The sequence below is a fragment of the Eulemur rufifrons genome, chromosome 9 (assembly GCF_041146395.1).
Source record: "Eulemur rufifrons isolate Redbay chromosome 9, OSU_ERuf_1, whole genome shotgun sequence".
Taxonomy (NCBI): domain Eukaryota; kingdom Metazoa; phylum Chordata; class Mammalia; order Primates; family Lemuridae; genus Eulemur; species Eulemur rufifrons.
This window is the reverse complement of record NC_090991.1, coordinates 51,511,006-51,538,507: the sequence shown is the minus strand read 5'-3', so window position 1 is coordinate 51,538,507 and position 27,502 is coordinate 51,511,006. Positions and strand designations below refer to the sequence as shown.

The following is a 27,502-nucleotide window of genomic DNA, read 5'->3' as shown; positions in this document are numbered from 1 at the left end:
AGGGGCCCCTGCAGGGCTCATTTAGTTCCAGGAGGGCTTCTGCAGAGAGGGGAAGTACCAATGTTCCAGACCTCAGCCTTCTGTTGCCTGCCCCCTGCCCAGAGTTCCTCTCCCTTTCCCAGCTCGGTGGACAACATCTTGCCCCGCTGAGCCCCACGTCAGTGGCCACCCGCCCCCAGGAAGGGCCAGTCGCAAAGGTGAAGGCAGCTGTGCTGACCGGGGCTTGAGAAGAGAGGCAGGGGTGGTAACAGCTGGCCCCTGGCCCTGTCATGTAAACAAGTGGCCTTTTCCTGAGAACAGTTGATCGCAGGCATGCAACTAGGGGTTAGAAGGTAATTGTCACCAGGAATAAAGTGGAGGGAGGGGTTGGGGACGGAGGCTGAGTGGCCCGTCACCTCTGGTGCCATCTCACTAATTTGGAGGACACGGGAGACCCTTTTGTTTCCTGGTTGCTACTCCGTCTGTCAGGGCCCCCTGTTGCCCTCCCGACCGCCACTGTCAGCCCCTTCTCCAGGAATGGGGGGGTCCTGGGTACCTCACACTGCCAAGTTCAGGGGCTTGCTCGCTAGATGCACCCAAAAGGCACACAAGACTTTTCCTGTCCCACTGGGGCATGTGGCCAGCCTCAGGCCTCAGTCCCTGGTCTGCCCAGTCTGCTGAGACCTTTCTCTCCTGCTGGGATGTGTTCTGTCCTCAGCTGCGCCTACCAGGACATCCTGGTGCCCCAACCCTACCGTGTCCTTTCCTTCCCCTGGCTCCCCGCAAGCCCTGCTTCCACCAAGACTGTGGATTTCAGTACTGATCGGGACTGAGCTGGGCCAATGAAATGAGTGCCCAGAAGCCAGGGCATCCACCCCCATCTTGAGACCCTGAGGGCCACCGGAGAAGGGCAAGGCAGCAGCCCTGGCCCTGGAGGTAAGGAAAAGGCCAATCAACTGGCATCACTGTCCACCACTCAATCTAACTTTGTAAAAGCCACCAGGGGCCATTTCCAGAGAGGGGCGCTGGGGGAGAGGGGAGGGGCAGGTGGGAAACCCAAGTACAGTGGGCTCCCAGGGCTCAGCCGGAGCCTGGGCTTAGCAGCGCCTGAAAGCCAGCACTGGTGGCGCCTGGGGGAGGGCGTCCAGTGCATGTCCTGGACTCTCTGGAGTTGGCCTGAGAATCTTTTGAGGACCCCAGTGACGCGAGCGCCCTACTGCTTCCAGCTCTGAGCCAGCCAGGAAGATGGGGCGCTGGAACTGCAGGTCGTGCTCTGGGGAACCAGCTGGGTGCTGCCCACTTTTTCAAATGTACCTTGTGCCAGTTGTCTGGGGTGAATGTCCCCTGGCTGCCCCATCATGTCAGTGGAGAACAGGGAGTGGAGACTGGTGTCCTGGCTGGCAGGACGGCCCCACCCCTCCTGGTGGGGCGTAAGCCATGGGTGGGGGCCTGCCTGGTAGCGGGGCCTCTCTGAGCCAGCGGCTGGAGGTGTTTATTAACCCAAGCCCCAGGGCTGGGGCCTCCCTGGGCCTGCGCCTGCCTGTGTGTCTGTCTCCAGCTCTGTCTCTCCAGGCCCGGCCGTTTCCCCATCTGGGTGTGATTGCTGCCGGCTCCCTCTGGGCGTGTGGGTGTTACAAGCCCAAACCTTCTGTGGGAGTCGGGCAGGCTGGTGCCCCGCCCTCTGGGCCGTGCCCTTTCTTCCCAGACTGGTTGTGCAGGAGCGGGTGTGAGTGCAGCCAGCGTGGGTGAGCCCTGGGCCCAGGCCGCTCGCTGCCTCACCTGCAGGGAGGGGCCTCCCAGAAACTGCCTTCCCCGGTGCCCGGCCGCCCCACGGCGCCAGAGCCCTGCTGACCAGCCAGCGAGGACGCCCGCCTGCCACCCACCTGCCCTCCTGCGCCGGCCAAAACCCAGCCTGAGCCAGCATCTGCCTTTACGACCATGTTCAAGGGGCTCAGCAAAGGCTCCCAGGGGAAGGGGTCCCCCAAGGGCTCCACAGCCAAGGGGTCCCCCAAGGGTTCACCCAGCAAGCACAGCCGGTGAGTGGAGCTGGGGAGCTGGGGTGGGGGTGGTGCCTGTCCCAGGTGTTCCAGCCACCTGGCAGCGGCAGCCGAGAGCTCAGGACCAGCCCAGTGCTGGCATTTGGTGTCCCGAGGCCAAAGGGCCCAGGGGTGGACTCTCTCCCTGCCGCAGGAGCTGCAGGAGCAGGACAAGCTCCAGCCCTGGCGGGAGGCAAGAGATGGCCAGGCGCTCCCCACGTTCTCCAGGGAGGCCCGAGGGCCGAGGGTTGAAGCCACTCTGCCGGAGAGGTGCTGGACAGGAGCCCGGGCCACTGGGTCCCCTGCCAAGAGGCTGGGAAACAGGAGAGCCTGCTCTCCACGGCAGCTGTGCCCTCAGGGGTCCACCTGGCTGGGCTGACGCTTGAGGCCCTGGTGCAGGGTGGGCAGGAGGACAAGGCGGGTATGCCTGGGCCTTTAGAATTTTATTAAAGAGTTGGGGGGTTTCTTTTCATGTGGGTGTATGGAGGGGCACTGTGCCTCCCTGGGGTCACACTGCTCTCTGCTGGGCCCAGCCCCGGCTCTCTGCAGATGGACTTGGCCTTGTTCTTCCCACTGGCTGGCTCCTGCCCCCTGTGCAGGTGGAGGCGGCCGCCTGCCTGGGTTGGGGTGTGGAGATAAGAGCTGAGAGGAAAGGCTGGTGTGGGGGCGGGTAGCCCATTACCCGATAGGGATCGAGGTCCCGACAGACACTGAGGCTGGGCATCTGGGCGGACGGGAAAGAGCAGTTAAGACTCTCACCGGAGCGACCCGTCCTCCCTGGGGCGCCTGAGCCCAGCCCAGGGTGGGGTGTGCGGCTCCCAGTGGGAACAGCCCCTCCCAGGGGCTGGGTGCCGGGCTCAGGGCCTGCAGCTCCCACTGTCCGGCGGCTCCTGGGCAGTGCGCTCCCAGCCTGGGGCAGCTCAGTCCTCAGGGCCCTGTTGGCTCTGGCTGCAGCCCCCCACAAAGGACTCCTCACTCCCCTCGTGTGCAATCCACTCATTCAACATGCGAGCACTTACTGTATGCAGGACTGTTCTAGCCCCTGGGGCTGCTGTTGTAAACAGAACTGATGGGTCCCTACTTACCCTCTAGCGGAATAAAAACGCATGCTGGGTGCTGACTCTGCCCCTGGCTCTGCACTGGCTGCATCAGATAGATTAATATGGTTAATGCTCACAAGAACCCTGAGGGGTAGATATCATTATTAAACCCCCATTTTTTAAGTGAGGAACCTTAGGCACAGAGAGGTTGGGTATCTTGCCCAAGGTCACACAGCAGCTGCGATGGAGAAGGATCGAACCCAGGGGCCACAGAGTTCTTTCCGACTGCTGTGTCTATTAGCACTGCCGCTCTGCCTGGCCTATCCTTTTACCCCTAGTTCAAGGCCCAGCTCAGTGAAGGCTTCCCCTTCCCCAGGACTGTGACCCTCCAACAAGGTGCCATGCTCACGAGGCTCAGACCACTCTGCCCTTATTTTTTTTAGGTCTGCTTGACCCTCTGACCTCCAGAGTCTGAGTGCAAGCACACAGTGGGTGCTCTGTTAGAGGCCACTGAATGAATGCATGGTCAAGAACCCTGGGGCATCAGGCTTACCCTCTGTTCCTGACCCTGTGACCCGGAGCAAGCCAGATCCCTACCTGGGCTTTGAACCCTCACATCTGGAGAATGTTGGGGCCCCAGCAATCTCAGCCCCTCCCACCCCAACACACTGTGGCTCCTCCAGATGTGGCTAAAGCCTGGACACTGGCACAGTCCCTGGGTTGGGGAGGGATGGGGAAGGATGGGGAGGCGGTGACAGGGCTGGAGTGGAAGGACGTGGGGTGGGGGACATGCTGCTGTTCCCTGCCCTCAGCCAGCCCAACGGCCACTCCCAAGGGCCCAGCCAGGCTCTCAGGTATTAGTGGCTGAGCCGGTGACTCACCAGCTCTCTGGGCCACCACCCACCAACCCGAAGAAGCGGGCAGGCAGCTGGGCAGGGTCGGGAACTGACTGCCAGGACAGCTGGCTGAGGCTGGGATGTTGGGTCCACCTGCTGCCCTGTGCCACACACACCTGAGACCCTCACTTTCTGAACCCTCGTGTTGGGAACAATGCTCTTGCCGCTGCCCCAGAACTGAGGATCTCACAGAGTCTCCTGCAGAGAGAGACCCCAGGGTCCCCCTGGCCGTGGACTCCTCCCCCCGGGGCAGTTAGCCTGGCTGTAGGGCAGGATGTGAGAGAGGGAGAGCAGGGGACTGCACCTGGGGCACAGTGGGGCCACCATGCTACTCTCTGTCCCCACCACCCACCAGAGCTGCCACCCAGGAACTGGCCCTGCTCATCTCCCGCATGCAAGCCAATGCCGATCAGGTGGAGAGGGACATCCTGGAGACCCAGAAGAGGCTACAGCAGGTGGGGCCCAGGCAGCAGGTGGTGGGGCGTGGGGGCAGGCCGGTGGCATGGGGGGCCTGTTGTCATGGCTGGTGGACCCAGAGTGCCCACTGGTGATGGTGAAGATGGGACAGACAGCACCTGTCCTGCACTGCCCGCTCCCTGGCACACAGTAGAAGAGAGGGCTCGGCCTGCCTTCTTTGCTGGGCTCCCAAACTTGGGGGTCAAAGGGAGAGGCCCAGGGCTCCCCTCATGACCTTGCTGCCTACCCCACAGATGTCCTGGGCCTGACCCTCTGCCCCTGAGGTTGGCTGGTATAGCTGGGGTCCCAGAGGTGGGGCTCAGGCCTGCAGTGGTGGGGAGTGAGGGTTGGGGGCTCCGGGCCTCAGCGAGGCTCCCTGTCCCACGCCCACAGGACCGGCTGAACAGCGAGCAGAGCCAGGCCCTGCAGCACCAGCAGGAGACGGGCCGCAGCCTGAAGGAGGCCGAGGTGCTGCTCAAGGACCTATTCCTGGACGTGGACAAGGCCCGGCGGCTGAAGCACCCGCAGGCCGAGGAGATCGAGAAGGAGTGAGTGGGGCAGCAGCCGGGGCTGGGCTCACAGATGGAGGCTCTGGGGTCCCAGGGGAAAACCCAGGCCCAGCCCTGACCTGCCGGCCACCTCCTTGGCAGCATCAAGCAGCTACACGAGCGGGTGACCCAGGAGTGTGCTGAGTACCGCACCCTGTACGAGAAGATGGTGCTGCCGCCTGACGTGGGGCCCAGGGTCGACTGGGCACGTGTGCTGGAGCAGAAACAGGTTAGGGCACCCCCGACGTCTGAGACACCCTCAAGGCGTTCAGAGTCATACCCCAGCACGCTCGGAGAGCAATGCAGAACTGCGTTTGTCCAGGGCCTGACTGCATGCTTGCACCTGGGGTGGCTCAGGGGCCTGGGAAGGGTGAGAACAGAGCAGATGGTGCAGTCTGGGAGGGCTTCCTGCAGAAGGAGGCACATGAAGAGGCCTCAGGGAGGAGAGAGGGCTCAGTTGGGTCATAGTGAAGTGGTGAAGAGAGAACATTCCAGAAAGAAGGAGCAAAGGCTCCTGCTGGGAGGAAGCCTGGGGTGTGACGGGAAGTGGGGTTTTCTGGGCAAGTGGGCAGAGCCAGGTCACTCTGATGGTAGGGTGAGGAGTTGTGCCTTGATGCCACAACAGAAGAGATGTCCTGACAGGAATGGAGGGACAGTGGGGAGGGGGCCGGTGGAGCAGTGTGTGCTGGGGGTCCTGGAGCTTGGCTGGAGGTATCCAGGCGAGGAGGCACTGAGGCTGGGGCCACAGATGAGGCAGGACAGAGTGGGGAGACTTTTCAGAGGCTGAGCCCTAGGAAGCAGAGGTCATGGTGAAGCCAAGGTCCCCGGGGAGCAGTAGGCCATGCACTCCCCTGGCTGGTCCACCCCCTGCCCAAATGACCAACTCCTCTCCCCTGGCGGGAGGCGCTGTGGGCAAAGCTGAGCAGGGCTCCCCTGCAGAAGCAGGTCTGCGGGGGCCAGTACGGGCCGGGCATGGCGGAGCTGGAGCAGCAGGTGGCGGAGCACAACATCCTGCAGAAGGAGATCGAGGCCTACGGGCAGCAGCTGCGGAACCTCGTGGGGCCGGTGGGTGACCCCCAGGGCGCGCATCTCCGCCAAGTCCCAGCCCCTGCTTCTCCCAGCAGAGCTGGAGCTAGATCCCTGGGCCCCCTGGGGAGCAGGGTGGGTGGGGCACGGGCGGCCCAGCCCTGGGGGTGCTGTCCCCTGCACCTCACCTCTCATGGCCTCTGTTCCTCCCCTTGGTCGAGGCAGGACGCGGCCACCATCCGGAGCCAATACCGGGACCTACTGGTGAGCAGGAGGGAGGCCCGGGCCGGGTGGCGCAAGCTGGGCTGGGGGTGGCCGCCTGGACCCTGGATCGGGCCAGTGTTTATGCGCGAACTGATGGCCCCTCTTGCCACGCTCCTCTCCCCACCTGGCGGCGCGGCGGCCCTGAGCGCAGAAGGCGGCCTCCTGGCGCGGGCAGAGCCTGGGCAGCCTGTACACGCACCTGCAGGGCTGCACGCGGCAGCTGAGCGCCCTGGCCGAGCAGCAGCGCCGCATCCTGCAGCAGGACTGGAGCGACCTCATGGCCGACCCCGAGGGCGTGCGGCGCGAGTATGAGGTCCGCGCCCGGAGGGCGGAGGGCGGGAGCGGGAGGGGCCGCCAGGGCCTCCGGGGTCCTCACGGCCGCACTCCGACCCCGCCTCCCCCCAGCACTTCAAGCAGCACGAGCTGCTGAGCCAGGAGCAGAGCGTAAATGAGCTGGAAGACGACGGGGAGCGCATGGTGGAGCTCGGGCACCCGGCGGTGGCGCCCATCCAGGTGCACAGGCCCCGCCCGCTGCCCAGATGTGCCTTCCCTCAGCGGGGACTTCCCCAGGAGGCTGGGCACAGTGAGAGGGACGGGCGGCTGGGTGGGGCGTGGTCCAAGGGCTCCTGCTGTGCTGCTGTCCCCAGGCCCACCAGGAGGCCCTGAAGATGGAGTGGCAGAACTTCCTGAACCTGTGCATCTGCCAGGAGAGCCAGCTGCAGCACGTGGAGGACTATCGCAGGGTGAGCCTGTGGGCAGGGGAGCAGGGGCAGGCGGCCACCAGGCCACACAGGTGCCTGGAGGTCATCACAGGACACCTGCCATGGTGAGGGCCAAGGCACCTCTAAAAAAGACAGAGCTGGCCGGGCGCGGTGGCTCACGCCTGTAATCCTAGCACTCTGGGAGGCCAAGGCGGGTGGATTGCTCAAGGTCAGGAGTTCGAGACCAGCCTGAGCGAGACCCCGTCTCTACTAAAAAAAATAGAAAGACATTATATGGACAACTAAAAATCTATATAGAAAAAATTAGCCGGGCATGGTGGCGCATGCCTGTAGTCCCAGCTACTCGGGAGGCTGAGGCAGTAGGATCGCTTAAGCCGAGGAGTCTGAGGTTGCTGTGAGCTAAGCTGACGCCACGGCACTCACTCTAGCCTGGGCAACAAAGTGAGACTCTGTCTCAAAAAAAAAAAAAAAAAAAAAAAGACAGAGCTGTGTGGTTATGACTAGGTTCCAGAGGGAAAATAAAGTCATGCATTCTCAACGGGTTGACATCACCCCCGCAGGGGTGGAAAATGGTTCTTAAGGGTGAAAAATATCTTAATTCTTTGTATGCATAAAGCACAGATCCTAAACAGATACACAACATACCTGTGCTACTGAAATTTCATGAGGGCTGTGTGTGGTGGCTCACGCCTGTAATCCTAGCACTTTGGGAGACTGAGAAGGGAGGATTGCTTGAGGCCAGGAGTTTGAGACCGGCCTGGGCAAGAAAACAAGACCCTGTTTCTAGAAAAAAATTTTAAAATTAGCTGGATGTGGTGATACACACCTGTAGTCCTAGCTACTTGGGAGGCTGAGGTGGAAGGATTACTTGAGCCCAGAAGTCTGAGGTTGCAGTGAGTTATGATGACGCCACTGCACTCCAGCCTGGGCGACAGAGCATGACCCTGTCTCAAAAAAAAAAAAAAAAAGAAAGAAAGAAAGAAAAAGAAAAAAATTCATGGAGTTGGTTGGGCACCAATTAAGGAAAAAACGTCTAAAAAGTCTCTTTAGGGGATAATAACGGAAAGAGGCTGAGAAACACTGATATAACCTACAAGTGGGATTTTTTAGAGGGGGGGTAATTTCCACCCAAAATGCTTCATACATTGTCCTATAGAACCACAATGCCATTAGCACACCCACTGACAAGAAGTCCGTGGTATCACCCCACCGTGAGATGTTTCTTTAAAGCACACTCCCAGCTCCTACTCTGAGGCTGGAACAAGTGCAGCCCAAATACCCTCCGTCCCAGCAGGAACAGCTCCAGGTACTGGAGGGAGGCAGGCAAGGATGCCTTGCATGTTTGCAGGAAGGACGATGAACAAAGGTTTTAATGACACATTAAAAAAATTAAAGTTAGTGAACCAAAAATGCTCCATTTGCAAGGAACGCCAATGAAAAAGGTCCCACTGCCTGGGTAGAAAAAGGCCAATAGTGTAGGGGAAAGTGGTGATTTAGGTTTAGCTGGTTTAGGGCTAGTTTGGGTTTAGCTGCTTTGCAGGGTCAGTGGGCAGCAGGTTGCCCTGGGCTCTGCCCTTGACCGCCCAGCAACTTCAGTTCCAGGAAGAGGCCGACTCGGTCAGCCAGACCTTGGCGAAGCTCACCTCCAACTTGGACACCAAGTACAGCCCTGCCCCTGGGGGCCTCCCTGGTGCCCCCACAGAGCTCTTGCGACAGCTGGAGGTGAGACAACCCCACCAGGCCACCTGCACCCTATTCCTGCCCATCTTTCTGGCCTGGGGGGCAGGGGAGGGGGTCTGCTCTAGCAGGAGAAGGCTGGCCAGTTACCAGCAAGCCCTTCTCCACTTTGGACCTCAGTTTTCTCATTTGTAATGTGACAAGGGCAGCCTGAGAGAGCTCTGAGTCCCCTCCAGTGTCCACTCTGGAGGCCTGGGTGGTGCTGGGCAGCCCCCCTACCCACAACCAGCAGATCCCAGCACTCTAGGCCCCCAGGGGGGCTCCTTTTACTCCGCTGACTTAGAGACCCTGCCTTCATGAAGGGCAGACTCTGATCCTCTTCAGGGATGGGGATGGGTGGCCTCCAGTGCAGCCTGGCCTGAGCCCCCACTGCCTGGGTCCCCGGCAGGCAGAGGAGAAGCAGCTGGCCATCACCGAGAGGGCCACTGGGGACCTGCAACGGCACAGCCAGGAGGTGGCCCCTCTGCCACAGCGTAGGAACCCACTCCAGCGGCCCCTCCGGGTGGACAGCATCTGCGACTGGGACTCAGGAGAAGTGCGAACCCTGCTCCAGCCCCAGCACTTCTGTGCCTGTCTCTGCCCACTCCTTCCCCTGACCCAGCCCCGCCCGCTGACCTGTCCTTGTCCCCCCCAGCACCTCCCACCCCTCCCCCTACTCAGCCCCTGTTCCAACTGCTGTCCCTATCCCCAGTCCCTACTCCATTTTGGCCTTAGCCCCTGCCCTGAGCCTGCATGGGCCCCCCCCATCTGTCCCCCAGGTGCAGCTGCTGCGGGGTGAGCAGTACACACTGGTGGACAACACCGACCCGCACACCTGGGCCGTGCAGGGCCCTGGCGGGGAGACCAAGAGAGCCCCAGCCGCCTGCTTCTGCATCCCAGCCCCGGACCCTGAAGCTGTGGCCAGGGCCTCCAGGTGGGCCTGCCTAGGGACACGTGAGGGCAGGAGGCAGGCTGTGAGCCAAACCAGGCCCTGTGCTGTCCAAGGCCACTGCCTGGCAGACCCCTGACTTAAGCCTGGCCTTCACCTGGAGCCATGTCTGCCGGGGCTGGGGAGAGAGAGAGAGGACGACGTCCTCATCTGAACTCCTCCTTGTTCCAGTCTGGCCTCAGAGCTGCAGGCCCTGAAGCAGAAACTGGCTGCAGTCCAGAGACGCCTGAAGGCCAGTGCCACAGAGACCATACGGCCTGGCCAGCAGGGTACCGAGGGCTGGCCAGGGAGGGAGTGGTTGTTGGGATAGAGCGAGTAGATCCCTACTTTGGCCACTGCTAAGGGACTGTGATGGGTAGGGGGTGACCCTGGGTTAGGGACATCTACTCAGGGGGCTGTCCCTCTGTTAGGCCCTGCCTACCCGCTCCTAGCCACACCCCCATGGGACCCACTGTGGGCACTCAGGGAGCACCGTCTGTAGACAGGAGACAGGCTCTGGGCCCTCACTGGCACCCTCTGCCCCCAGCTCCCGCCGGCTTGGCCCCAGTCGACCCACAGGCCCAGAAGCTGCTGACACAGATGACCCGGCTGGACGGGGACCTGGGGCAGATAGAGAGGCAGGTACTGGCCTGGGCCCGCGCCCCGCTGAGCCGCACCTCCCCACTGGAGGACCTGGAGGGCCGCATCCACAGCCACAAGGTGAGCGAGCAGCAGGCGGGGCCCACAAGAGCTTTAGGGAGGCGACACAAGTGGGGGAACAGCCACCAGGATCCAAGGCGGAGGTGGGGCGTGGACAGTCCTGGGCTCAGACAGGCTGGTCCTCATCCTGCCTCCTCCACTGACTGGCTCTGTGACCGTGGGCCTCAACCCTGAAACAGGCATAGTAATGCCCAGCTCATCTGGTTGCCTGGGGATGAAGTGCAGTAATGCTCAGGAAGGTTCTAGCAGGACCCAGTGTAAAGGCCCCGCACCCAGGTGTTCTGGCCGAGGTCCTGAGGCAGCAAGGAAGCCTGGGGTGTTTTACGGGGCAGTTCTTCCTGGCTCCATGGGAGGTGGTCCTTCCTGGGGAGGTAGCACGGTTGTGTGAACGTCATTACCAAAGAACAAGTTCTCTGCCGGGTGAACTCAACACCCCTGAAAGAGCTGAAAGTGAAAGCATGAGAACCACCCTTCCCCACGCCGGGGCAGCGCTCTGGATTATCCTTCCAAACCGGTTTCTAGTCAAATATATTATACCCTTTGTGTTTGGCTCTGAAAAATTTGAATCATGTCGTTCACATTCTTGTGCAGCTTGTTACTTTCTCCCCACAATGTGCTGTGGACATTAGGAGGCAGCGGTCGGTTGGGTCAGAGAGCCGGGTGGGGCAGGAGGGGCTCCCAGAGTGGGACAGCAGCAAGGTCGGGCCCAGAGGCGACTCTAAGATGAAGAGCGTGTCAGGCATTCTTAGGGGGTCTCCCGGGGAGACACCTGTGCAAGGGGGGACAGAAGCAGGTGGCAGAGGCAGTGCCGTGCTGCAGTGCAGTCTCAGCCGAGGCCTCAGCCGGCCCCCGGGAGCTCTGGAGCTGGGCAGGGGGCCTCTGTACCCCACGTTGATAAGTCACTGGCTGCCCTGTGGGGCATGGTGGTCCCCAGAGCAACTGACAGTGGAGGCTGTCACACCACATAGGTCCTTGGGTTTTGGAGTCCCAGCATCTGGCACGTCAGTGGTGTTGGGGGCCGAGGGAAGCTTGGTTAGACTGGCCGAGGCGGTGCCCGGCAGAGTCAGCACCACACAGTGACCTCTGTGACGGATGTGTGACTGACGAGAGAATGAGGGCCATGACCCCAAGTGGGCAGAGCCAGGGCTTTGGCTGTCTGAGCCTAGAGTGACAGGGCTGGGGACCTGAAGCTGCTGCGAGAGGACAATAAGGTGAAGACGACAGGAGGCAGTGATGAGCCTGGCGCTCGCTCTGTGCTCCTGACACACACAACCTCGTGTCATCCTCCCATCAGTCATCCCCACAGATGAGGAGACTGATGGTCAGAGAGGTTGACCTGCCCTAGGTCATCCACACAGGGACTAGCGGGGCCAGGACTGTACCTGGTTCTCTGGCCTGCGCCCAAGCCCATGCCTCTGTGGGCACAGTTAGGTTGACCTGGCAGGAGAGCTGAGCAGAACCCACTGCCCAGGCATCCCTGACCCCACTCCTTCTGCAGGGCACAGCCCAGCGCCTGCAGAGCCTGGGTGCTGAGAAGGAGGCGGCCCAGCAACAGTGCGAGGCGTTTCTGTCAGCACGGCCTGTGGGCCCCGCCGCCCTGCAGCTGCCCGTGGCCCTTAACAGCGTCAAGAACAAGTACAGCGATGTGCAGGTTCTGTGCAACCTCTACGGGGAGAAGTGAGTGCTCAGGGCCCCGGGCAGGGCGGCAGGGTGTGGCCAAAGGGGTGTCTGACCCTCGCCTCCGCCTCCTTCGCGGCAGAGCCAAGGCTGCCCTGGGTCTGGAGCGGCAGATCCGGGACTCGGACAAGGTCATCCGAGGCTTCGAGTCCACCCTGGCGCAGGAGGCCCCCATCCCTGCTGACCCCGGGGCGCTGCAGGAGAGGGTCAGCCAGCTGCAGGTGAGGGGCCGGCGGGGCCTCCTGGCGGGAGGGGGGACAGCCTGGCCAAGCAATTTGGGGATGGGTGGGGTGGACCTGGCGTCTGGCCACACCACAAGGGTGCATGGCACTGTGTCCCTCGTCCCCCAGCACCAGCGGAGGGAGCTGCTGGGGCAGCAGGCCTGCGTGCTGGGGCTGCACCGGGAGCTGAAGGCCGCCGAGCACGCATGCGCCGCACTGCAGAACAACTTCCACGAGTTCTGCCAAGACCTGCCGCGCCAGCAGCGCCAGGTGCGGGCCCTCACCGACCGCTACCACGCCGTGGGGGACCAACTGGACCTTCGGTGAGCAGTTGGCCCCCCGGGGCACATGGTGTGGGCTGGGGTGGAGCCTGGGCACTGCTGCCCACAAGCTGTGTGAGCTTGGAGAGGTGACCTTACCTCTCGGACGCTCCATTGCCTCAATTCTAAAATGGGATAACAGTGCTTCCTTCCCAGGGTAACGCCTGACAGAGACTGTCCCTTCCATCTCTGAATCCCCAGCCCCAGCACAGGGTCAAAGAGGAGGGGCTGTGCACGGCAGGTCACCCAGGCCTCCTGACCTATCCCAAGGAGGAGGCTCCCAGCAGCCGCCTCTGTGCACCCCTTACCTGCCCCAGAGGGCAGCTCTCACCTCCGTTCCGGGCTTTGTCCTCCCACAGGGAGAAGATGCTGCAAGATGTGGGGCTCACCTACCAGCAGTTCAAGAACTGCAGGGACAACCTGAGCTCCTGGCTGGAGCACCTGCCCCGCAACCAGGTGCGGCCCAGCGACGGGCCCAGCCAGATCGCCTACAAGCTGCAAGCGGAGAAGGTGAGGGGCTGGGCCGCGGGCGATATGGGGGCAGGTGAGGCCCCTGCCCAGAGTGGAGGCCTCAAGCCACGCCCACCTCCCTGGCTGCCTCCACCCCACCAGGGACAGCTGCCTGTGCACGTGAGGCCCCCTAGCGGCCAAGGCTCAAAAGCGCTCTAAGAGGCCACAAAGTGAGGCCCCAGAGGTCTTAGGTCACCCCCTTCCCTGGCCTCCACCTGAAAGGTGCCACTTTGCCCACGGAAACGGCCAGCCCATCTTTGTCTGGTCTGAGGTGGGCCATGGGATTCATGCTCAGGCCACAGAGTATGGGGGTTCCAACCATTGCTGCATCTTGCTCACACTGCCGAGCCCCTGCTACATACCAGGCAATGCACCAGGGGCAGGGGCCGGCCCTGCCCCAGGCTGGTAAGCGCTTGTGTGGAGAAGCCAGTGCCCCAGGGGAGCACCCGTGGGACACCCATGGGGGTCCAGGCAAGTGGGGCAGAAGGATCCGCCATGAAAGCTGAGACTGGAGGACAGACGGGGTGGCTGGGGGAGGGGGTGAAATGTCCCAAGCAGAGGGCATGGCAGTCAGGGGACACAGGGGGACTCAGGCAAGGGAACCAGACTCTGCCCAGCCTGGGAAGGAGGCTGGACTCTCCCCTGTGGCCTGGGAAGGCATGGGCACCCCCAGATTGGCATCTAGAAGAGGCCTCCGACATTTTTTTTTTTCTGAAACATAGTCTTTGTCTGTCACCTGGGCTAGAATGCAGTGGCATCATCACAGCTCACTGCAACCTGAAACTCCTGGGTTCAAGTGATCTACTTGCCTCAGCCTCTTGAGTAGCTGGGACTACAGGCATGCACCACCACATCCGGCTAACTTTTCTATCTTTAGTAGAGACGGGGTCTCGTTCTTGCTCAGGCTAGTCTCAAACTCCTGAGCTCAAGCAATCCTCCTGCCTCGGCCTCCCAGAGTGTTAGGATTACAGGCGTGAGCCACCACGCCCGGCCACCTCCTGACTCTTGATTTTTCCCTGGCAGAGGCTGACGCAAGAGATCCAGAGCAGAGATCAGGACAGGGCTGTGGCATCCCGCCTCTCCCAGGACTTGCAGGCAGCTCTCCAGGTAAACGGGTTCACTTCAGTTTGTCTCTCTTTATCCTCCACCCTCCCTCTCCCACCCCTGCTCCCCCACGCCCAGCTTTCCCCATGACTTCAACCTGTTGTTCTCTCCTCCCTGCTCAGGACTATGAGCTGCAGGCAGACACCTACCGCTGCTCCTTGGAGCCCACCCTGGCAGTGTCAGCCCCCAAGAGGCCCCGAGTGGCTCCCCTGCAGGAGAGCATCCAGGCCCAGGTGAGGCAGGACCTGGCGGGGCTCAGTGTACCTCGGCACCAGCTCTGCAGCCTCGGAGGTGGGAGCTGACTCTGTCCTCCCCCCCCTCCCTTTGCCCTCTCCAGGAGAAGGAACTTGCAAAGGCCTATACTGAGGTCATGGTGGCACACCAGCAACAGCTACACCAGCTGGAGTTTGCTGGAAAGATGTTGGAGAAGGTACAGAGATGACACCTACTCTGTTCCCACAATGGCCAGCAACATGCGCTCCATTCCCCCGATAGCCCGTGCTGTCAACCTGGCAGTCTTCCCTTCCTCCTCTCCTTGCAGCCCCTGGGCTGAGGGGGATGCAGAGCTCCCTGCCTCCCGCAGTTTCCTCCCCAGCGGCTCTTATAGGCTAGTATCCATCCCAGAGCTAGGCCCTGGAGATGTCATTTGGTACAGCCACAGCTTAGCCACTGGGCAGTCTTCTGATGGGACAGGACCACTAACTCCAAAGAGCAGAGAAAATCCCCCAGAGTCTTCAGCCTTGAACCCAGACACAATGGCAGCAGGTCACCTGGGTATCTGTCCCTGCTGGCCCAGGAGCTGGAAGCGCTCCACCATCTTGGTGGCCTGCCAGCTTTTCTACCACCCTCAGCCATGGTCCAGCATCCCCCAGAGGAGTCTGGGCCCATTTCTGGGAGCCTGGATGGAAGAGACAGGGAAAACCTGTCCTATTTGCACTTTCTAGTGCACACCCGGGCTGCACGCTGCCTTGTGTCCTAACTTCACAGCATTCACTGGGTCTCCTCGAAGTCCTGCATCCAAGCATTTCAGGGCTTCAGCTCCACCTCCCAGGACCTACCGGCAGGGAGGGGTCTCTGATTTTGGGGGCGGGGTATAGAAAAACAGGGCTCATGTCTTTCCTCCTCTCACCCCTGTGCTCCCCCTTCTTCCGCTCACTCTGCAGAAGGAGCTCAGTGAGGAGATCCAGGAGACCCGTGATGCAAAGCAGGGGTCTGAGAGCCCAGCCCGAGCAGGGAGGGAGTCAGAGGCCCTGAAGTCCCAGCTGGAGGAGGAGAGGAAGCGGGTGGCCCAGGTGCAGCGCGAGCTGGAGCAGCAGAGGGGCCAGCTGCTGCAGCTGAGGACCCAGCGGCCCCTGGAGAGGCTGGAGGAGAGGGAGGTGGTGGAGTTCTACCGGGACCCCCAGCTGGAGAGCAGCCTGTCCAAGGTGAAGGCCCAGCTGGAGCAGGAGGGCAAGCGGCGGGCCGGGCTGCAGGCAGACCTGGAGGCAGCGGCCCAGAAGGTCGTCCAGCTGGAGAGCAAGAGGAAGACCATGCAGCCTCATCTGCTGACCAAGGAGGTCACCCAAATTGAGAGGGACCCCAGTCTGGACAGCCAGGCAGCCCAGCTCAGCAACAGGATCCTGCAGGTCCGGGGGGAGGACACCGTCATCGTGGCCCGGCTGGAAGAGCTGAAGAAGGAGCTGCTGGCCCTTGAGCAGAGGGAGGTGGACGTGAAGGAGAAGGTCGTGGTGAAAGAAGTGGTGAAGGTGGAGAAGGATCTGGAAATGGTCAAGGCAGCCCGGGCTCTGAGGCTGCAGATCGAGGAGGATGCTGCACGGAGGAAGGGGGCAGAGGAGGCTGTGGCCAAGCTGCAGGCTCGCATCGAAGACCTGGAGCGGGCCATCAGCTCAGTGGAGCCCAAGGTCATCGTGAAGGAGGTGAAGAAGGTGGAGCAGGACCCGGGCCTTGTCCAAGAGTCCTCCAGGCTCAGGAGCCTCCTGGAGGAGGAGAGGAACCGGGGTGCGACACTGGCCAGGGAGCTGACTGAGCTGCACAGCAAATACAGCGCGGTACAGAAGCAGAAGCCCAAAGTGCAGCTCCAGGAGCGCGTCCACGAGATCTTCCGGGTGGACCCTGAGACCGAGCGCGAGATCGCACGGCTGCGGGCCCAGCTACAGGAGGCGGCTGGCAGGAGGAGCAGCGTGGAGAAGGAGGTAGAGAGGCTGCTGCCTGACCTGGAGGCCCTTCGGGCGCAGAAGCCCGCGGTGGAGTATAAGGAGGTAACCCAGGAGGTGGTGAAGCACGAGAGGAGCCCCGAGGTGCTGCGCGAGATCGACCGCCTGAAGGCCCAGCTCAACGAGCTGGTCAACGCGCACGGGCGCTCGCAGGAGCAGCTCATCCGGCTGCAGGGCGAGCGCGACGAGTGGAAGCGGGAGCGGGCCAAGGTGGAGACCAAGACGGTGAACAAGGAGGTGATACGCCACGAGAAGGACCCGGTCCTGGAGAAGGAGGCAGAGCGGCTCCGCCAGGAGGTGCGGGAGGCGTCCCAGAAGAGGCGGGCGGCCGAGGACGCCGTCTATGAGCTGCAGAGCAAGTACCTGCTGCTGGAGAGGCGGAAGCCGGAGGAGAAGGTGGTGGTGCAGGAGGTGGTGGTCACCCAGAAGGACCCGAAGCTGCGCGAGGAGCACAGCCGGCTGAGCCGGAGCCTGGACGAGGAGGTGGGCCGGCGGCGGCAGCTGGAGCTGGAGGTGCAGCAGCTGCGGGCCAGCGTGGAGGAGAAGGAGGGGCTGCTCAGCTTCGGCGAGGACCGTGGCAAGAAGCTGGCTGTGGAGAGGGAGCTGCGGCAGCTGACCCTGAGGATCCAGGAGCTGGAGAAGCGGCCTCCCGCGGTGCAGGAGAAGATCATCATGGAGGAAGTGGTCAAGGTGGAGAAGGACCCGGAGCTGGAGAGGTCCACAGAGGCCCTGCGGCGGGACCTGGACCAGGAGAAGACCCGGGTGGCAGAGCTGCATCGGGAGAGCAAGCACCTGCAGGTGCAGCTCGACGTCCTGCAGAAGACCAAATCTCAGGAGAAGACCATCTACAAGGAGGTGATCCGGGTGCAGAAGGACCAGGCGCTGGAGGACGAGCGGTCCCGCCTGTGGGAGCTGCTCACCAGGGAGCGTGCGGCCCGGCAGGCCCAGGAGGAGGCGGTGGGGCGCCTGCGGGAGCGAATCCACAGGGCCGAGGCGCTGGGGAGGACCTGGTCCCGGGAGGAGGCCGAGCTGCAGAAGGCCCGGGACCAGGCGGGCCAGGAGCACGGGCGGCTGCAGCAGGAGCTGCGGGCGCTGGAGAGGCAGAAGCAGCAGCAGGCGCTGCAGCTGCAGGAGGAGTCGAAGCTGCTCAGCCAGAAGACGGAGAGCGAGCGGCAGAAGGCCACCCAGCGGGGCCAGGCGCTCTCACGGCTGGAGGCGGCCATCCTCAGCGAGAAGGACCAGATCTATGAGAAGGAGCGGATGCTCCGGGACCTCCACGCCAAGGTGAGCCGGGAGGAGCTCAGCCAGGAGACTCAGACGCGGGAGACCAACCTGTCCACCAAGATCTCCATCCTGGAACCTGACACGGGGAAGGACATGTCCCCATATGAGGCCTACAAGAGGGGCATCATCGACCGAGGCCAGTACCTCCAGCTGCAGGAGCTCGAGTGTGACTGGGAGGAGGTCACCACCTTGGGCCCCTGTGGGGAGGAGTCTGTGCTCCTGGACCGCAAGAGTGGGAAGCAGTACTCCATCGAGGCTGCCCTCCGCTGCCGGCGCATTTCCAAGGAGGAGTACCACCTGTACAAGGACGGCCACCTGCCCATCTCCGAGTTCGCCCTGCTTGTGGCCGGGGAAACCAAGCCCTGCTCCTCACTCTCCATCGGCTCCATCATCTCCAAGTCCCCGCTCGCCTCCCCAGCTCCCCAGAGCACCGGTTTCTTCTCTCCCAGCTTCACTCTGGGGCTCAGTGACGACAGCTTCCCCATCGCCGGGGTCTATGACACAACCACAGACAACAAGTGCAGCATCAAGACGGCCGTGGCCAAGAACATGCTGGACCCCATCACTGGGCAGAAGCTGCTGGAGGCCCAGGCAGCCACAGGGGGCATCGTGGACCTCCTGAGCCGCGAGCGCTACTCCGTGCACAAGGCTGTGGAGCGGGGCCTGATCGACAACATCTCCACGCAGAGGCTGCTCAACGCCCAGAAGGCTTTCACTGGCATCGAGGACCCCGTCACCAAGAAGAGGCTGTCGGTGGGCGAGGCCATCCAGAAGGGCTGGATGCCCCCGGAGAGTGTGCTCCCGCACCTGCAGGTGCAGCACCTGACCGGGGGGCTCATCGACCCCAAGAGGACAGGCCGTATCCCTGTCCCACAGGCTCTGCTCTCCGGAATGATCAGCGAAGAGCTGGCCAAGCTCCTGCAGGACGAGTCCAGCTACGAGAAGGATCTGACAGACCCCATCTCCAAGGAACGGCTGAGCTACAAAGAGGCCATGGGCCGCTGCCGGAAAGACCCCGTGAGCGGCCTGCTGCTCCTCCCGGCGGCGCTGGAGGGGTACCGCTGCTGCTACCGCTCCGCCTCCCCCACCGTCCCACGCCACCTTCGCTGACGCAGGCCAGTAGCCAGGGCAGTGTGTGTGCTGGGGAGGGTCGGGCGCACATACCCCTCGGCCCCAGAGCAGTCCAGTCCCGGGCAGTGGGTCTTCCCTCTGCCCGACCGCTGTTTTATTATTTTATTACTCATTTGTGGTGTTGGCCTCCCCCAGCCTTGGTGCCTGACCCACCCCCCAGACAAGGAGAGCAGCAGCTTGGGTTTTCCTCCCCCTCCCCCACCCAGTGATTTCAATAAATGAATTCTCCCAGGGCCGTGTCTCCTTCACCTTTAGGGACGCAGGATCCATTCATCTGGGGTGTGAGCTCAGGGGCAGTACTGCTTGGGCCCATCCACAGGTGGGGGGAGTGGACGTGCCCACGTGCCTGCCTGGGAAACGGTGTTCTCGGAGGGCTGTGGTTCCCTGGACTCTGGGCAGGGATGCGGTGGCAGGTCACAGAAAGATCAGGGAACACCCTGGCTCCCCTCCCTGCCCTCTCAGTTTCCCCACTGTCTCAGGCCAGGACTGTCTCCCGCCCTCTGTCAATGTCCCCCTGTCGACAAGCCCAGGTGTTCCCCATGAGCAGACCACCACCAAGAAACTCAGAAACGTATCCCGTTTATTTTCTGTTTGTCAAGCCAGAAGCAAACCAACATAAGCATACCTTAGGTGACATGACAACTCCTTAGAACAGCCACACACTCCTGACCTCTCCTGGGTCAGGAAAACACCCTCTCCCTCCTGTTTTAACTTGGGACTCAACTCTTCCCCCAAACAGTTTAAATCCAAAATGACCAGCAGGGGGCGCCCCTTCCTCGGGGTCTGGCTCTGCAGCCAGGCAGGCCCCTGCTCTCCACGCGGCACCTGTTGTTCCAGTGCCAGCGGACGGGTCTCTAACGTACCCCCTCATGCGTGGAGCATCTGGGCCCCTATTCTGAAACAGCACCATCAAACCCAACAACAAAACTTTCTAACCTGCAGGCAGGACTGACCCACGCTCAGCCCTCTGCTGGCTGATGCCAAATGCCTTAGAGCTTCGCTCCCTCCCAAGTTTGGTCTCCCGTCGGGAATGGGTGGGGAGGCAGCTGCCCTCGAGGACCCGAGGGGTGGGCCTTGGCGTTCTCAACGGCAAAAACGCTCCAGCACACACTGGCGGGCGGCTGGGGAGGACTCCGGGGACGAGAAGTACGGGTGGGCCAGGGCCACCTTGGCTGAGATCCGCCGGTTGGGGTCGCACTGCAGGAGTTGCTGGGAAGAAAGAAGAGGAAAGAGCCTGGGCTGGGTGTGGCCAGGGTGGGGACAGGAACACCACACCCCCAGGTCCCGGGGGAGGGCCCCAAGCCCCAAAGTGGCTATCCTCAAACCCAGAACTGCACGCAGCCACCGCCTCCCAGCTCTCAAGCCAGTCCTGGACACTCCTAGAAGCTGAGGACAAAGGGTTAGTTCTAGTCCAGCCTTGAGTCACCCAGGTGTCCTCAGGAGGCTACAGCTGAGTCAGCCTCCCTGCCGTGGGGAGGGCTCCGGGTCCCTGCTCCTGGCTGAGAAGAGCACGACATCCCTCGTGCACGGGAAGCAGGGCCCAACCTGTCCAGGGAGCACACCTGAGGCGGGGCAGGAATCCAAAGAGCAGGGGAGAGGAGGCGGCGCCACCGCTGCAAGTGCCCAGACTCGCCCAGCTCTGCCCCAGAGCCCCTGAACCCGCAGGATGTGCAAGGACCCCCCACCGTGGAGCAGCCTGGGGGGAAGACAAAAGCCTTGGCAGGAAGTCCACACCGCCCTGCTGCCATCGGGTTGGCAGACAAACGCGGACTTCCAGAAGGCTGGGCACACAGCCTGAGGATGAACACACTGACCTGCCTTCCTCCGACCCAGCGCTAGCTTAAGGGGGGAAATGTGCCTCGGAGACTTTGTGGGCCAGAACAATGGCTCTGCCCGAGACCTCTGGGCAGTCGGCCTGGGCCAGCCCAAGGGGTCAAGGTGGTGCCACAGGAGGGGTAAGGGCGTGGCAGGGGCCAGTACGTTTCTCCTAGGTGGCAGGGAATGGCCTGTTTGAACAGCCTCACGTGAAGACTGGCCACCGTGGGAGGAACTGGGGACACCAAGGCAGTGGGAGGTGTGGCCCCTGCCGGGGGAAGCGAGCAGCTGAGACGGGGCAACGGTGGCCGCAATGGGATAACAAACACACAAGCAACTAGGGGAAGGGCAAGTGTCACAGCATGAAGACACAGCTGCCAGCTGAGAGAAGGTTTAAAAGGGAAGATAAACATTGGACTTACCGTCGGGCAGGCCTCCAGGTCAAACAATCAATACACCCAAGGGCAAGCCAATCTTATACAAGGGCCAGGAAAGAGACCAGCTTGGGCTCAGAAAAAGCCAGGGTTATACAAGTGGCTGGCTGACGAAAGGGACACTAGTTGGAACAGCAGCTAAAACTAGGAGGTTTTTCTTGCCCACCTGCACCTACCCTGAGCAGGTCCTTGCCCTCTGGCTCCAGATCGGGCACAATCTCCTCCAGCCCCTTGCTGGTCCACTTGGGGAAGCTGCCCTTATAGTCAGGCAGCTGGGTGACTCCAGGCCACGTGGCCTCACTGGGTGTCCCCAGGGTGCGAAAGATACGAAAGAGCTGGTCAATCTCAGAGTCACCAGGAAACAGGGCTTTGCGGGTCACCTGGAATGGGGAAGAAGAGAAGGTATGGGGTCTACCCCTCTGTCATACAGGATCCAACACCACATAAGTGGCCAGAACCAGGGAGGGACTGTCAAGATATCTTTTCCAGGGCTGTGCAAAGAATTCTAGCCTTTTCTGGAATAAGGCTGGCTTCCTGAGTCCTTTAGCCAGTCCCAAACACCCCTTAATCTACCTCTAATAGAAGCATCAGTGAAACCCCTACACCCCTCTGTGGGACCCTGCCTGTGGCCTCTTGTGGCCACACGTCTCCCTCTCTACCATCTCCGCAAAGATGCAACCAATGCTCCAGACATCCACAGCCGTCGAATAGAACTTGCTGCCCAAGAGGATCTCAGGGGCACGATACCACAGTGTCACCACCTGTGGGGCAAGACAACAGCATCATTCAGGGTGGCTGAGTGCATGGGTGACAATCCTTCAGCTGCCCTCCTCTCCTCTCTGTCCCGCAATACCTCGTGGGTGTAGGTGCGCAGGGGCACCCCAAAGGCTCGAGCCAGGCCAAAGTCAGCCAGCTTGATGGCACCCAACTCATTGATGAGTAGGTTCTGGGGCTTCAGGTCTCTGTGGATGACCCGATGAGAGTGGCAGAAGTTCACCCCCTGCAGCAGCTGGAAGAGGTAGCTCTGCAGTGATGAGCATGAGGGGGATCTGGCTGAGCCAGGGCCGGCTGGGTGGGGGGGCCCCCCTTCTTCCCTGGCCTCTCCCCTGTACCTTGACTAAGTGCAGGGGGAGCTCGGAAGCTGGGGTGGAGTCCATGTACTTCTTCAGGTCCTGGCTCAGGAACTCAAACACCAGGTAAAGCTTCTTCTCATTGTGCACCACGTCCAGCAGCCTGGCGGGGAGGTGGCGGTCAGGACGCAGCCTTCACCGTCCCAGCGTCCCTGCCTCCTTCCCCAACTCACCTGACGATATTGGGGTGCTTCAGCTCCTTGAGCAGGGAGATCTCCCTGATGGCGGTGCTCGGGACGCCCTCAGTCTCCCTGTGGGAAACAAGGGTCCAGCCGTGGCGTGGCGGCCGGAGCCAAGAAGGGCACTTCCGGCCAGAGGGATTAATATCCGCCCCTGCACACATGGCCCATCCCTGGCGATGGGGACCTGTGCTCCTTCGACATACACTTCTCACCCTCCGAGCCCCACAGAGCAGGGCCCAGGCCAAAGGTGAGCTGGGGTGAGGACAGGCGGGGGCTGCACCTTTGTGGCCGCCCCAATATACCTGGGCAGCAGCCAGAAAAGGAAAGAAGTTGAGTGGGAACCCCGAGAGGAAGCATGAACGGAGGGGGAGCTCCCGGCTGGGGGTGGCCCAGGGCGGGGTGTCTCAGGGGCTGACCCCGCACTCACAAATCCAGCCTGATCTTCTTGAGGGCCACCAGCTGCCCTGTCTCCTTGTTCTTAGCCTTATACACCACCCCATAGGTGCCCTCTCCAATCTTCTCTACCTTCTGGAACACATCCATGTCGGCAGAGCTGCCCGGGAAACAGACGGTGCCGGCCATTCGCACCCCACACCCAGCACCCCTGCCACCCCCTCCAGCCTCCACATGCCACCCTGCCCAGCCCCCACCAGGCTGCCCAGCTCCCAGGGCTTGTGCCAGGCCCCCCTGGGGCTGGCTTTTGCCCAGCCCAGTCCAGACCCCCAGGCTTCTTGCCCAGTGCCCGGGCGGCAGCCAGCTGCCCCTGTGACCGGCTACAGCACGCAGGAGGGCCCAGACTTCTCCTGCCTGAGCCCCCGCCTTGACTCAGCCAGCCGCAGGCTCCAGGGGCACAAGTCCGCCTGGAAAGGCCACCCGAGGGCCCAGGACGGATGGGGACCGAGATCAGGGATTGGGAAGGGCTTGAAGCCACAGTCCTGCCCTAGGCCGCATGGTCAGGGCCCAGGGCCTAGGCCCGGCCTGTCTAGCGACGCTCGGCCACCTCTGAGGGCAGCACCTCAGCGGGGACAGCCCCCCTGCATCCTGGGCCCTCCACCCGCTCCCAGAGCCCTCCCCTCAGGCCCCAGCCCGGAATTCACCAGAAGCCCTGAGCCGGCTGCAGCCTCACTGCTCGGCTGCCTGCTCCACGGCTCCCCCTCCTGGCCCCGGCCGGCGCTGCACCACGTGCACACAAGGCAAGGTCACGCCCGCTGGGCCTTTATTCACGACGACCTTCTGGAACCCTCCATGACCCCACATGAGGCACAGCTCCAGTGCCTGGAGCTCAGCCACCTGCAGTCTCCTGGGGGTGGGGGTGTCAGGTTCAGGGGCTTGCTTTCTGGGCTCTCATTTCTGGGCCAATTCCAAATTAGGGGAAGGGGCTGGATTATCCACCCGGCCCTCTACTCCACCTCCAGACAAAGGCTGTCACTCAGAAACTGCCTACACCGCTGCAGCTCCCATGGCTCTAGTGGGTTTGGCCTCAGGAGCAGCCGTCGGGGGTGCCGGTGGGGGCTGCCATTTCCTGTGGGCCGCCGTCGGGGGTGCCGGCGGGGGCTGCCATTTCCTGTGGGCCGCCGTGGGGGGTGCCGTCGGGGGCTGCCATTTCCTGTGGGCCGCCGTCCGGGGTGCCGGTGGGGGCTGCCATTTCCTGTGGGCCGCCGTCGGGGGTGCCGGTGGGGGCTGCCATTTCCTGTGGGCCGCCGTCGGGGGTGCTGGTGGGGGCTGCCATTTCCTGTGGGCCGCCGCCTCTCTCTTGCTGGTACCGCCTCTGCTCCTGGATGGCTTGCTCTAACAGGGGCAGATTCATCCCTTCCACACAGGTCAGGACGCGGGCCTTCACCACGGGGCCTCCATCTGAAAGACACAAACACCACGACCCCAGTGTCAGCAACGTACTGCACAGATGCATTCTAGCCGTTTCCTTCAACTTGCTCAGTGCTGTGGGATTTGTTTGTTTGTTTGTTTTAGACAGGATCTCCCTGTGTCACCCAGGCTGGAGTGTAGTGGCATCATCATAGCTCACTGCTGCAACCTCAAACTCCTGGGCTCAAGAGATCCTCCTGGCTCAGTCTCCCGAGTAGCTAGGGCTACAAGGCGTGCACCATGACGCCTGGCTAATTTTTCTATTTTTAGTAGAGACGGGGTCTTGCTCTTGCTCAGGCTGGTCTCAAACTCCTGACCTCAAGTGATCTTCCCACCTCGGCCTCCCAGAGTGCTAGGATTAGAGGCCTCAGTCCTGAGTTTTGACAGCAAGGGGTGGGGGCAGGAAGCATGGCATATGGGATGGTGGCAATTTGTCTACCGTGGGCCCGTCACACACTGCAGGCACATGTCTGGAAATTAGCAGATAGCCCGAAAATTCCACCCCTCCAGGGAGGGAGGCCCAGGAAGACGTACCCTCTACTCTCCTTGGCCACCTTAATTCCAGCTACCTTTTTCTTAGGTCCCCAGTGCCCAGGGTTGAGGTGGGGTCTCAACCACCATCCTGGCTCTCCGGCTGCACTGAGGGAAGGGCCCCCTTGGCATCTTGGGAACCACTGTCATTGGAAATGGGGGCAAAGAGACAATCATGTTTAGTGAATCCGCGGGACTGAGCTCCAGGTGAGGCAAGTCACCCTACCCTGGGCGGGGGGCACAGGGGGCTTCTAGGAGACGGGGTGGTGATGTGATACATAATGGAAAGGTTTGTCAATGTTCAGGTGGCATCAAACAGGAAAGACATCTAAGGTTTGCCCTAACAGATTTTTTTTGTTTTTAATTCACTCATGTTCTCTGCTCTCTGGGCACTTCGATGAATATTCAATGTTCTAGAAGAAAAAACAAAAAATAAACAGCTTGGTTTTCTAAATAAAAAATATTTATATACATATAAAACATGTTCAGGAATTCAAACTAAGTGAAAGAAAACAAATAAACAGCTTGGTTTTCTAAATAAAACAAAACCCAATGTTCTAGGACGTTACCCTGTTTTCTCTTCATGCAGTTTGAGACAGAGGCTCTCCGGTTAGATAAAATCTATGCCTACCCTCCCTTCTAGTCTTGGCCAGTTTCTGTTTTAACACAGCCTGGGGGCAGAATTCAGAGTGTCAAACTGCCTAGATTCCAGCCACCTACACAGGCTGCCCTGGGAAGATGAACTAGTTTGAAACACGAGGTTGCCCGTGAGTCATCAGCTCCCGTCAGCCCCGGCGCTGGCCTGCAGAAACTGCACGGCTTAGAGAGGAGTGAGTGGATGACAATATCTGGACATACTGATCAGTGTAGATTGCTGATTCTCATCACATGGGACATCATTTGCCCAATCTTCACTTGGCACTGACACACGCAGCCTGAAATAGTTGTCACAGAGCAGCTGTAGGTGTTAAGCACAACACGGGAAAACAAGGACGAGATGAGAGGGCTCTAATGTGCAGAGGGAGCTGTTAAAATCTCAAAATAGGGTCCTATGTCAAATGTTTCCAAACTTCCCGTATGAAGATTTTCTTAGGCATCTGGCTGAATTTCACAGAACTTTCCTGATAGTATTCCTATCGGCTCTCCCTCCGCAGCCTGGGGAAACCCTCCGCTCTAGGTTTATATTGTGGAATATGCTGCTTCTCCCTGTGAATGGAAAAAAGCTGTCAAACGTGGATGTGAGCTTTAGAAATATGAAAACAAGAGACAAACTGGGCAAAGCTGAGTCCATCTGCGAAAGGGATGAAGCGATGGAAGGGCTTTGGGGATGGGGAAATGGAGTCTACGACTAAGACAGCTGGAGAGAGGGTCATTTAGGGGAGTTTCTTCTTGCAAAGATAAAGGGCCTGCAGCTGGAGACAGGGTCATTTAGGGGAGTTTTTTCTTGCAAAGATAAAGAGCCTGCAGCCCTTTACAAAGAGCAGTCAGAACGTGCCGGGGTGAGGCACAAGCAGGATAAGGAAGATATGGGAACGGACCTTCTTTTAGGAAGCCTGGGAAGGGAAGGAAGGTGATGCCAGGCGGTGGGGACACAGCATAGAAGATGACTCATTACTGGCATTATAATTTCAATACAGAAGAGGCTTGCGCGCTGCCTTCCACATGGAGGGAAGAACCAGGGTTAACCAAGGGACCCCTCTTCCCCTCAGACCGGAGGGAAGGAGCCAATGGGGGTGTGGACGTGTATGATTTCAGGAGGGACCGCGGCCTGTGACCTCAGTTTTAGCTGGGATACAAGAGGTAAGGTAAATTGCCGAGAGGGACAAGGAGGTGAGGAAGTGGGGGTTTCCGTGGCCAGTGAATGCCTCAACTAGCTGTGGTCAGGCCTGGGAGGGGGTTGAAGACACATGGAAGGATTTCTAGGCAGTGGGGGGAGGCAGTGAGACCCTGACTCCATCATCATGCCCTGACTCCACAGAGCTTTGTGGTCTTTCTGCACCCAACAGTCAGCAGGACCCAGAGGCGCAGGCTGCAGCTTCACCCGGCAGGAGCGATGAAAGGCAGGGGGAAACTTCTGGGGAAACTCGGCTGAAATGGCAGTGAGGCCCAGCGAGGCCAGGGCGGGGGGCAAGAATACTTCAGAGACGGTGCCGTTTGTGTCTTCTCCATGGGTTACATCGGAAGCATGTGGTGTCTGTTCTTCCAACTTCTATGTTGTTGTCACTGGTGGTGCAGGCCCGGGAGCTGCTGGCTGTGCCTCCGCTGCAACGCTCCCCTCAATATTCTACCTAACGACTTTAGCAGCCAGCGATGACTGCTGCCTGGGTTTATTATTTCCTCAAGGCTTTTTTTTTTGAGACAGAGTCTCACTCTGTTGCCCAGGCTACAGTGTCGTGGCGTCAGCCTAGCTCACAGCAACCTCAAACTCCTGGGCTCAAGCAATCCTCCTGCCTCAGCCTCCCGAGTAGCTGGGACTACAGGCATGCGCCACCATGCCCGGCTCATTTTTTTCTATTTTTAGTAGAGATGGGATCTCACTCTTGCTCAGGCTGGTCTCGGACTCCTGACCTCAAGCAATCCTCCCGCCTCTGCCTCTCAGAGTGCTGGGATTACAGATGCGGACCGGGTGCTGCAGGGAGCGAGGGAATCATTTATGCAAAGGCCTTTTGTTCCTGCTCCATCCCTCCTGGATGCCTCTCCCAAATCAATCACAAGGGCAGGGACTCTGTGAGCTCAAGGGTTTAATCCTGAATAAA

The 27,502-nt window shown here is 60.9% G+C and overlaps 3 protein-coding genes across 10 annotated transcripts in view; 1 reads left to right on the top strand and 2 right to left on the bottom strand.

The window, feature by feature from the left end:
• The first annotated feature begins 1,814 nt into the window (after window positions 1-1,814).
• On the top strand, window positions 1,815-19,018 carry EVPL (envoplakin). 2 transcript variants are annotated; one of them, XM_069481725.1, is made up of 22 exons: window positions 1,815-2,015; window positions 4,307-4,406; window positions 4,801-4,955; window positions 5,058-5,184; window positions 5,895-6,020; window positions 6,207-6,245; window positions 6,397-6,558; window positions 6,651-6,758; window positions 6,893-6,988; window positions 8,564-8,689; window positions 9,093-9,239; window positions 9,463-9,617; window positions 9,804-9,901; window positions 10,159-10,331; window positions 11,830-12,008; window positions 12,091-12,229; window positions 12,359-12,552; window positions 12,909-13,059; window positions 14,083-14,166; window positions 14,286-14,396; window positions 14,501-14,593; window positions 15,327-19,018. In XM_069481725.1, exons 1-22 carry the CDS (start codon window positions 1,918-1,920, stop codon window positions 18,768-18,770), a joined length of 6,105 nt encoding a protein of 2,034 aa, XP_069337826.1. In that variant the 5' UTR covers window positions 1,815-1,917; the 3' UTR covers window positions 18,771-19,018. The 2 variants fall into 2 exon arrangements, with proteins under 2 accessions (XP_069337826.1, XP_069337825.1); XM_069481724.1 differs by having other exon boundaries at window positions 1,918-2,015; window positions 9,804-9,932; window positions 10,121-10,331; window positions 15,327-18,770.
• A 654-nt stretch (window positions 19,019-19,672) lies between these two features.
• Window positions 19,673-23,091, bottom strand: CDK3 (cyclin dependent kinase 3). 3 transcript variants are annotated; one of them, XM_069481720.1, is made up of 7 exons: window positions 22,780-23,091; window positions 22,344-22,421; window positions 22,153-22,273; window positions 21,894-22,064; window positions 21,700-21,801; window positions 21,217-21,420; window positions 19,673-20,000 (listed from the first exon to the last, which is right to left on the bottom strand). In XM_069481720.1, exons 1-7 carry the CDS (start codon window positions 22,932-22,934, stop codon window positions 19,875-19,877), a joined length of 957 nt encoding a protein of 318 aa, XP_069337821.1. In that variant the 5' UTR covers window positions 22,935-23,091; the 3' UTR covers window positions 19,673-19,874. The 3 variants fall into 3 exon arrangements, with proteins under 3 accessions (XP_069337821.1, XP_069337822.1, XP_069337824.1); XM_069481721.1 differs by lacking the exon at window positions 21,700-21,801; XM_069481723.1 differs by lacking the exons at window positions 21,700-21,801; window positions 22,344-22,421.
• Window positions 23,092-23,553: 462 nt separating this feature from the next.
• Window positions 23,554-27,502, bottom strand: part of TEN1 (TEN1 subunit of CST complex) — a 30,117-nt gene continuing 26,168 nt past the window's right edge. For all 5 annotated transcript variants that reach the window (XM_069482869.1, XM_069482868.1, XM_069482867.1 and 2 more), the window contains one exon: window positions 23,554-24,206. In XM_069482869.1, coding sequence (XP_069338970.1) covers window positions 23,833-24,206 — 374 coding nt within the window. In that variant the 3' untranslated portion in view covers window positions 23,554-23,832. The remainder of the gene's footprint in view (window positions 24,207-27,502) is intronic.